Source organism: Aphanomyces invadans, assembly GCF_000520115.1.
Source record: "Aphanomyces invadans strain NJM9701 unplaced genomic scaffold supercont1.3, whole genome shotgun sequence".
In the NCBI taxonomy this organism is placed as follows: domain Eukaryota; phylum Oomycota; class Saprolegniomycetes; order Saprolegniales; family Verrucalvaceae; genus Aphanomyces; species Aphanomyces invadans.
In genome coordinates this window covers 3,105,937-3,116,055 of record NW_008580148.1, presented here as the reverse complement: position 1 = coordinate 3,116,055, position 10,119 = coordinate 3,105,937, and the positions used below count along the sequence as shown (strand labels likewise).

The following is a 10,119-nucleotide window of genomic DNA, read 5'->3' as shown; positions in this document are numbered from 1 at the left end:
AGTTTTTGCAATAAAAATCTCATATCACAATATATAATTTGTATGTAATGAAAATATTAACCAATGTACATTATTAAATTATCTGGAAGAGCACTTTCAAACCTCTGATGAGTCACTTCAGAAGACACCAAGTCCCAAACAACGATGGCGCGCTTCACCATGGCCAGACGCTCCTGCAGCGAGGTAGGTGAGAACGGATCATCGTCTTCCCCCACCAGTTGCTTCTCACGACCACAGGTTTCTGAGGTTGGGCTTGAAGGGCGCCATGGTGTCAAAATTTAAGGACTGAGAGACTGAAGTTGCGTTTGGTGGCAGGATGCACATGTGAGCTCCAAGTTCTTCATGCATAATCATTTAGGACACATCGGAGTCGTGGCTTTCGAAGTTGTCCACGAGCACAATCGAAGGGCCTTCAGTGCCATGACGAAGGATATCACGCAGGTAAAGTGCCCACACGCGAGCATCCATCCAGGCATTCTCTTGCATCGCGTAGTGGACTTCCTAGGGAAACGTAGGGAACTCGCTAGTTTCAATCCGTCCACCAGGTGCGCCACGCATGATGATCAATAGAAGCAACTTCTCATCATTGCATTAGCTGTGAGCACCGCAGTCATACGCATTGAGTGCTTTTCGCCGGTGTAAATCTGTCTGGAACAGCGCAAATGAAGCTGGGAGGTACGTTGTAGCGAATCCCTGTTTCATTGATGTTGAATACGCTGTCTTTGTCGTAGAGGCGGTAATCACGGTGAAATTCTTTGGCAAAAATCTCGTGAACTTCCGTCAGCACGGTTTGTTTGAGATTACTCCTTGCAGGCCGTTGATGAGAAAATCCGTGGCGAGCGCAAAATATTTGAAGAAGTTTGAGGAGCGATGCGAAGGCTGCAGTCGTCTTTTTTGTCGCCAGGTAGGACATCGGCCACTCTCAATGATTCAGCTTGATCCATGTGATCATATAGTGGTAGTTAGTGCACGCTCGTTATCTCTAACATTCTTAATAAACTCGACTAAACCTGGTGATCGGTAAATGCTTCGCATCGACCGTTTGGCTCGATATTCAGCGTTTCTTTTCGCCATTGTACGACAAGAGTACATCTCGCTATTTATGCCATGATCGTATGGTGCGGGGAGGTACACCAAGGACATGAGCAACGTCGCGACCAGGCATCGTCTCTAGGAGACCGATAGCCTTGAGTTTCGTTGAAATCGGGTAGGTGAGCGCCTCATATTTTTTGTGCACCATTTGAAAATCTCGCGAAAACATAAATATTCCGCTAATTACATCGCGGTGTACTTACCTTCAATATGATTGAAAAATATTCAAGGTAGATCATAAACTTCTGCAACTTCTAAAGTGGTTAAGAGAATGACCGCCACGCTTGTACGATGCGAAACCTCAACTCCTTGAGCTCCGTCCACGACCTCAGGGACTGCCAACTTGAGCTCGTTGTTCGTGTATTTGCCTCTGGGGCGAGGAGCCACGTCCCGCACGAAATTGATATTCAATCGTATCAAAATAAACAAGTTCTGCTGCTGACTTTGCTGCAATGTAATTGGCTACTTGCCGTTCCTTTTTTATTGGAACTTACGTTATGTACCATTTTGGATTGGTACCTACCAGGTAACTCAATGCATACCCTCGTAAAAACTCTTGTCAACGAATCGGTGGTGAAAGGAGTTGATGCGTATTTGGACATGCTGGCCAGTAATATCGACTTCTCCACCATTGTTTACGAATTGCTAGGTGTCACGCCCTTCCCCATCGCTCTCCTTTAATTAGTGCGAACATTGCACCACGACCGTTTCCTCTCGTAAATGCTGTCTCTTTATACCAGAACGATTTGAAGAAAACTGACCAAGCACATAAAAACGGTGGAATTTCGTCCACGTCGCTCATGGGATGTGCGGTGCGTAAGTCTGGAAATATACAACTCAAATCATGTCTAGCTCATGCATGTCAATGGTCAACATCCAGACAAATCGAAATGTTTGAGTCGAACGTCCTCAAGCGATATTTTGCAACGGAATCTGAGCTCGTGCGCATGCGCAAACCATGCAAGACATGTTTGACGACTCTCGAAACCTCGAAACCCCGCTAAAGAAGTCCTGAAAGCTCTTGAGCACTTGCCAATCTGCAAAGTCTTTCAGATATCTTGTAAGTGTTGCTACGATAGCTGATACGTGTAGCATACTCGTAAATTTGTAGCAGAGGTGACCAACCGCCCCGTAGCGGACTGGGCAAATCCAGCATGAACATGTTCATTCCTTCACGTTCGAGGAACCAATGCAGGTAATTCCTTGGTAGGCCAGACAGAATATGCATAAAAATATTGTATGACAGTTTTCTGGGAAACTTATAGACATGCAGTGTAATTGTTCTCCGTCGAATGAAATAGCTGGCCTCGGCTCGAGGACTGCAGTACTTCAATAGATGCCTTAGCTACTAGCCTGCCAATTGTCAATCCGAAGCTCTCCTGGCTTCCACAAAATGCATGTACAGTTCACTCGTGTGCATTCGTCTTACAAGGAAAATGACCACTGACCAATTTGGGCTAATTTCGGGGTTTTAGGATGTCAATGTTACTTCTGCGAACGTTCGTGCACTAGCTTTAGGCTGGAAACGTAGTGTAACCTGGGTGGATACTGTCTAGATCAGTCGCGTTGCAGGTAGGAGGATTGTCCACAAAACGCTCTCGGACGTTGAGGGCATTCACCTCGGCATGACACGACTCATTGCAAAATTTTAACGACATCCAGAACTCAACGCTACTGCGCAGATGAGAGATTTTCAAAATATCTTGAACATTGGTTTTGACATTTGTGTACTTACCTTACAATCATTCGGACTAAATTACAAAGGCGTCAAGTATGTTTGTCCGAGGGATGGTTCAGTACTATAGTCCTTCATAGCTTACTGCACCTTACAAGTCTTGAAACCCCGAAAACCATTTTCGTTGAGAGGGGGTTTCGAGGTTCAGAACGACCGGATAATTTATCCAGTAATCTACTGACTTGGCCTTTTCTGATTGGCGCGTCGTTTGATATTAAAATGAAGTCCCAGATACTACATCTTGTATTGAAATTGGAAATTAGTGTAAAATTTGCCATCGAATTTCTACCTCACGCCACAATTGCGCCGCAACATGTCGAACGACGCAACGCCTTCGCCGATCGCCGGCATGACGCTGTCGAGTGTGATGCGAGACATCAAGGAGAAGTTCAAGAACGAGGACGAAGACGCTGCTACTTCTCCCTTCCAGAACCTGGACAAAGCGACAGTCCTTCATGAGACAAAGATCTTCTCGGATGCGCAGATGGTGATGAAGCAGCCGCGCAAGTGCTGCCAGTTGATCACGAAGCTGCTGCACATCTTGACCCAGGGCGAGCCATTCACATCCAACGAAATCACGGATGTCTTCTTCAAGGTGACCAAGCTCTTCCAGGGCAAAGACGCCAACCTGCGGCGCATGATGTACCTGTTCATCAAGGAAGTTGCCGACGCCACCCCTTCCGACAGTGTCATCATCGTGACCCAAAGTCTCAGCAAGGACATGAACTCCGACACGGACTTGTACCGCGCAAACGCTATTCGAGTCCTCTGCCGTATCATCGATACCTCCACTCTCGCCGCTATCGAACGCTACATCAAGCAGGCCATTGTAGACAAAAACCCTCTCGTTTCGTCGTCCGCGCTCGTGTCTGGGATGCATCTGATGCGCCACTCCGCCGATGTTGTGCGCCGATGGGTTAACGAAGTGCAGGAAGCGCTTAACTCGCCCACAGATATGGTGCAGTACCACGCGTTGGCTCTCCTGTATCAAATCCGCCAGCACGACAAGTTGGCCGTGTCCAAGCTGCTATCTCAGCTGCAAAAGTCCCCACTCAAGTCCAACTTGGCCTGTTGTCTGCTCATCCGGTACTCGGCATCACTTTTAGCGGACGACATCGCTGGCCCCAACTCTCGCCCGCTCTACCAGTTCCTCGAGAAGATGCTTCGCCACAAGAGCGAAATGGTGCTATACGAGGCAGCTCGCGCTATTTGCTCGCTTCCTTTGGACTCGCGAGACTTGGCGCCTGCGATCACAGTGCTTCAAATACTGCTCAGTTCGGTGCGACCGACCCTTCGCTTCGCCGCCGTGCGCACGTTGAGCCAAGTGGCGCTGGTGCAGCCCATGTTGGTGGCCAAGGTGAACGAAGACTTGGAGACTTTGATCGGGGACTCGAACCGCAGCATCGCGACGTTGGCAATCACAACGCTGCTCAAGACTGGCGCTGAGTCGAGTGTCGACCGCCTCATGAAGCAAATCAACACGTTTATGAACGAAATCGCAGATGAGTTCAAGATCGTTGTCGTTGATGCCATCCGCAACTTGTGTGTGAAGTACCCCCAGAAGCATCGCATGCTCCTCTCGGCCCTGTCGACGTTTTTGCGCGAAGAAGGTGGTCTCGAATTCAAGAAGACCATCACGGACGCCATCCTCGAGATCGTGAGCGTATTGCCGGAGGCCAAGGAGACCGGTCTGCTCCACCTCTGCGAGTTCATCGAGGACTGCGAGTTTACTTTGCTCAGTGTCAAGATTCTGCATGTGCTCGGGGTACTCGGGCCCACTACTGCGTCCCCTTCCCGCTACATTCGGTTCATTTACAACCGCATCATCTTGGAGAATGCCACTATTCGAGCATCGGCCGTGTCGGCGCTCACGTCATTTGCGATTAAGGTGCCGGACCTGGCGCCCAGCATCCGCACGCTGTTGCAGCGATGCCTCACCGACGACGATGACGAAGTGCGCGATCGAGCAACCATGTACTTGACTTTGACGGAGGAAGCGCCCGAGGCTGCCCTTCCATTCTCCATCAACCAGCTCGCCAAATCCCTCGAGCAGTACGCTCTTCGCCCGTCGGATGGCCCCATCACGATCCACAGCCTTCCCCACGTCGAAGCCGATGCCGTCGCCCCAACTACCAAGACTGCCGCGTCGCATTCTGCCGCTCCGATGGCGGCGGTGGCTCAGCCAACGGTCGACCCTGCGCAGGAACTGTACAAGATCCCCGAGTTTGCCGACCTCGGCCCGCTGTTTCGGTCGGCGGCCCCCGTGGAACTCACTGAAGCCGAGACCGAATACGTGGTGACGGTAGTCAAACATATTTTCAAGTCCCACGTCGTGCTCGAGTACGTGGTGCTCAACACGGTGCAGGACCAGATGCTCGTGGACGTGGGGGTGAACCTCGAGTGGGCGGACGAGTCGTTCGAGTTGCACAGCACGGTCCCAATCAAGCAGCTCAAGTACGGTGACAAGGCGTCGACGTATGTGTGTTTGGAGCATGTCGCGAACGAATTTGCCCTCGTCACGATCGCGAACGAGCTCAAGTTCAAGGTCGTCGAGTTTGTTCGTGGCAAGCCCGATGGCGACGGGTACAACGAAGAGTACCCGATGGAGGACATCGAGGTCAGCGGCGCCGATTTTATGGCCAAGGTGCAGGTCCCGGACTTCCGATCCGCGTGGGAGCATATTGGCGACGAACATGAAGTGCGTGAGCAATACGCCCTGCGCTTTCAGTCGCTTGTCGAAGGTGTCGGTGCTGTGATCGAGTACCTTGGCATGCACGCATGCGACAACACGAGTGTCCCAGCGCCCCAGGCGAAGGCCCACATCCTGCTGCTCAGCGGCGTGTTTGTCGGCGGCGTCAAGGTCTTGGTCAAGTGCAAGCTTAGCCTCGAGGACAAGGGCGGCCAAATGCTGCTGCAAATGGCAGTGCGTTCGGAAGATGCGGTCGTATCTCAGACCGTGTCGGATTGCATCCGTTGATAACCTTTGTAACTTTTGTCTTTGGAACGGACGGCGTGAAGGTGCTGGATGGACCCCCGGGGTTGCTTTGAACGTAATCCTTCAAGAGCGCCATGAACACAATCGGCAGACGAGCCCATCTTCGTCCCGACGACGAGCAGCTCCATGGCGCGTTCGTTGGCTGCCGATTTCGCGGAAATTTCGGCATTTTTTCGTTTTATTTTTCGATATTTCGAACACGAAACGATTCGATTGGTCGGAGATGGACCATCACTCGGATTCAGCCGAAGTCAATCGGTCATTTTTCAAAATGTCGTCGGTGTTTGGTTTCAACTCGCCGTTCGTCGCGCTCGTCGGCCCAACGCTACTCCAAAGCGGCGGCAAGGAAGTGTCCACGGCAGAACATCTCCAAGGCAAGACTGTTGCCATCTACTTCAGCGCGCATTGGTGCCCTCCGTGCCGCGGGTTCACGCCACAACTGGCCACGTACTACAAGAAGTTGACAGCTACCGGAAAACCGTTTGAGATCGTGTTTGTGAGCTCGGACAACAACCAAGAATCGTTCGACGAGTACTTTGCCGAGATGCCATGGACTGCTGTGCCGTATGCCGCTCGTGACATCCACAAATCCCTGAATGCACAGTACAAGGTGCAGGGCATTCCCACCCTCGTGATTGTGGACGAGAACGGCAACACGATCAACACGAACGCCCGAGGCAAAGTCATGCAAGACCCTGAAGGTGTCAACTTCCCGTACGTCCCCAAGACGTTGCCGCAGATGTTGGGCAACCACTTTGTCAACCGCGACGGTCAGTCGTTCAGCGCGGCCGACCTGAAGGGAAAGCACTTGGGCTTGTACTTTTCTGCTTCGTGGTGCGGTCCATGCCAAAACTTTACACCTGTCCTCGCCGATGCATACATCAAGGCGAAGGATGCTGGTCATGCGCTCGAAATTGTGTTTGTGAGTGGCGACAACTCGCAGAGCGACTTTGACGGATACTTGAAGAAAATGCCATGGCTGGCGATCCCGTTCGAGTTTGCGAAGGAAGCTTACGAAGACTTGAGCGAAATGTACGAAGTCGAAGGCATCCCGCATTTGGTCATCTTGGGACCAAATCGCGGCCCTACCCGACCCGTGGTCAACAATGATGCTGTCTCAGTTGTTCAAGCAAGCCCCGACGCCTTCCCGTGGGCTCCCAAGTCCGTTGTCGATCTGTCCGAAGGCGTCAGCTCTGGTGGATTCACCATCAACGACAAGCCTTCGTTGATTGTGTTTTACTCGACTCTGACGGAAGAGGAACAGTCGACTGTAAATGCGTCGCTAAAGACTATTGCCGCCGAGTCCAACAAGGGCGTCGTGTGCCACGGAGATGTGTGCACAACGTCGGACGAGCCTTCCGTCATTTTCTTCACGAACAAGAGCAAGAGCAACGGCATCGCCGACCAAATCCACGAATTCACCAAGTCCGAAGGCGTCGAAGGACCGCACGCCATTTTGCTAGACATCTCCGAGCGCAAGTTCTTCGTGCACACGGGAGCCATCGATGAGGCGTCGCTGCGCGGCATCCTGTCGCAGTTTGACGCAAAGACGCTTCCGCTGGAGGCGCTTGAGCTGTAGACTGGCGGCATGCACGCCTTGCCCAACGGTTAACACGAGTAAACTTGACATGTTTATTCACATCGATATGTCGAAATCTCGGTAAATCTAGCCAACGGAGGAAGCAAGCATGTCGGACGATGGCGGGGGGCCGAAAGCTCCTTGCAAAAGCATCGCTTCAAGCTCCACGGCGACTCCGTCGTCGTCGTGGGAGTGCTCTGTGACCTTGTTTGCGGCAAGCTTGACGGACGGAATCGCGTTCTGCATCGCCACCCCCATCCCAGCGGCCTCGACAAACTCCAAATCATTCGCGCCATCGCCAAACGCCACCGTCTCCTCCATTGGGACCTGCAAATGTTGCGCCAGTCGATGCAACCCAATGCCTTTGTTGATGTGACGGGGTACGCATTCGACAAAGTAGCTGTACGAGTTCACTTTCAAGTCGGACGAGACCCGGTTCACAAGCTCGGCATAGATCTGAGCAGGATCGTCACCGAGCACTGCCACTTGGCACGGGGCAACAGCGTCGAGATCGTGGGCGGTGACAACATTGAACTGTGCGCCAGTGCGCGTTCTGTATCGGTGGATGAGGTCGTGATGTGCGGGGTGTGTTGGGCGCACGTGTATGATTCCACGAATTTCGTCGTACAAATTGACGCAGCGATGCATGTCTTCGGCGGCACGTAGGACAGTGCGCACGCTGTCCGCCGACATCGTGTCTACGTAGAGCGGACGGCGCTTGGAGTCGAATGCCGCAGCTCCATTACATGACAGGACCACGCAAGGATGGGCCAGGCCAAGTTGCCGCTCAGCATCCGCCATGCAGGCAATGGACCGACCCGAGCAAAGCGACACAATAGCACCCGTGGCAGCCACGCGCTGGATGGCAGCTGCTGTGCGCGCACTCACTCGGTTCGAGGTATTCAGCAGTGTACCGTCGAGGTCGAGCGCCAGGAGCGAGAACAGCCGCGACATGCGTCGTTGCCGTCGAGAGTGGAGATGACGGCGACAACGTTTGAATTGCTTGGACGATCCACGTCAATTCCCTTGACTTGATGTTTGTATTGGAGATAATTGAATTTCGACAATTTTTCCTGTATTTTCCTCATATTTATGTTCCCTTCAGAATCCGTGTATTTACATCGAAATTCCATGTGTATGCAATTGTTGTGATTTCGATGGTGGACTTCGTTTGCGCAGGTCGATGGGAGGCACCAAGCGTGCATGCTTTGGTAAAACTGCGGTGAAAGATCAGAAGCGATTCGTATGGGTGTCGACGTTTCGTGGAGACTTGGACGATTCCTTTACGCATACGCCACGACCTGTTGGTGCTTGTGGACAAAGGCCGACGATATCCACCACGACACGACGACGCCTACTCTTCCAAGTCTATGTTTCTCCACGTAATATGCATTTATGCTCTTCTTTATTGAAATCCCCACAGATGAATAATAGAATGTAGATAAAATTGCTTTTGTTTTGTTGAAATCAATTGTGACTTGGACCAAGTTGTCGACGCGGTTTTTGTCGTCGGGCCATTATGTCGTCGCTTGTGGCGACAATGGTGGCATCCGCATCGCATTGGAGAAGTTGACAAGTCTAGCATGCACCTCTCTCCGTTCGTGCTGTGCGCGCTGGCGTCACTCGCGGTGGTGTCCACCGTCGAAGGCCGAGACACCCCCGCTCGTGTGTCCTACGACGAGCAAGCAGCGCCATTGCACCAACTGCATTGGAGTCATGTAGACCAGCCGTTGGACGATGTGGTCTTCACGAACGGCGCACCGGGTCATCGCTTCCGCAAACTCTCGTATTCTGAACCGCAGGGTCCGACGGAAACGCGCTTGGTGGTGCGTGGCCCACCAGCCTTCGCTGGCGACAAAAAGCGTGCGAAGAACGAATGGGTTCCATTGGCGGCCGCTGCCGCCCGCGTCGCCGCCCCCCACATCGCGCGAGCTGCCGCTCCTTACGTCGCTCGCGCAGCTCCGTACGTCGCCCGTGCTGCCGCTCCGATTGCCCGTGCAGTAGTGCAGCGGGCCGCACCCTACGTGGCCCGGGCTGTTGGTACCCGTGGCGTCCAGATCGGCCAGGCCGTACTGCGAAACGCCCCCAAGGCTTTGAACGCTGTAAATAAAGTCGCATCGACTGTCCAACGAGGCGCAAGTGCTGTCACTGGCATCTCGGATTCAGTGGCTCGCATCAACTCGAAAGTCAACTCAGCTGCGAGCCGGTATGCCAATGATAAGGGTGTTGTTGGGCGGTTGGCTCGAGGAGTGCAAGACGGGTCGAAGACTGTTGGCGAATACAACTCGCAGGTTCGCAGTGCAGCTAGTACCGTCGGTCAATATGCAGGCAAAGTAAAGAGTGTGACGGGCGTGCTGGGCAAAGGAGCGTCCAAGCTAAACGGCGCGTTGGGAGTCACGAGCGCAAAGAATGTTCGCATGGGCAACCCGCTGGCCAGGATTGGGCAGTCGGGGACGAAGTTCGGCAGCAGTGTCCAAAAGGGACTGCAATCTGTCAAGAAGGGCTCCGACGCCGTCAAGCGAGGCGCCGATAAGGTGTCCAAGGGCGCGACGATGGTCAAGGGAGTGGCCGGCAAGGTCTCGAAAGTGAGCACGAAGGTCGGTAGCATCAACGACAAGATCGGCAATGCGGCGTCCAAGTTGAGCAGCCGTTCTGGGTGGCTGGGGAAAGCTGCGCGTGCTGTCAAGCGCGGCACGGATGTGGTGGGTCGCGTGAACG

General features: G+C 52.9%; 4 protein-coding genes across 4 annotated transcripts in view; 3 read left to right on the top strand and 1 right to left on the bottom strand.

Annotated features, from left to right (window-relative positions):
- Nucleotides 1-3,104: 3,104 nt before the first annotated feature.
- Nucleotides 3,105-5,804, top strand: H310_02513 (hypothetical protein; the record flags this gene model as incomplete). The annotated part of the gene is made up of 1 exon (XM_008866048.1): nucleotides 3,105-5,804. A coding segment is annotated over one exon (2,700 nt), but the record flags the coding sequence as incomplete, so codon positions are not given.
- A 289-nt stretch (nucleotides 5,805-6,093) lies between these two features.
- On the top strand, nucleotides 6,094-7,401 carry H310_02512 (hypothetical protein; the record flags this gene model as incomplete). The annotated part of the gene is made up of 1 exon (XM_008866047.1): nucleotides 6,094-7,401. The coding sequence occupies one exon, from the start codon at nucleotides 6,094-6,096 to the stop codon at nucleotides 7,399-7,401; it is 1,308 nt and encodes a 435-aa protein (XP_008864269.1).
- A 33-nt stretch (nucleotides 7,402-7,434) lies between these two features.
- On the bottom strand, nucleotides 7,435-8,388 carry H310_02511 (hypothetical protein). Its single transcript, XM_008866046.1, has one exon. It carries the CDS (start codon nucleotides 8,353-8,355, stop codon nucleotides 7,489-7,491), a length of 867 nt encoding a protein of 288 aa, XP_008864268.1. The 5' UTR covers nucleotides 8,356-8,388; the 3' UTR covers nucleotides 7,435-7,488.
- Nucleotides 8,389-8,984: 596 nt separating this feature from the next.
- The window catches only part of H310_02510 (hypothetical protein), a gene marked incomplete at its 5' end in the record, with an annotated part of 3,976 nt that continues 2,841 nt past the window's right edge, over nucleotides 8,985-10,119 (top strand). The window contains one exon of the mRNA XM_008866045.1: nucleotides 8,985-10,103. Within this exon, the coding sequence (XP_008864267.1) occupies nucleotides 8,985-10,103 (1,119 nt within the window). The remainder of the gene's footprint in view (nucleotides 10,104-10,119) is intronic.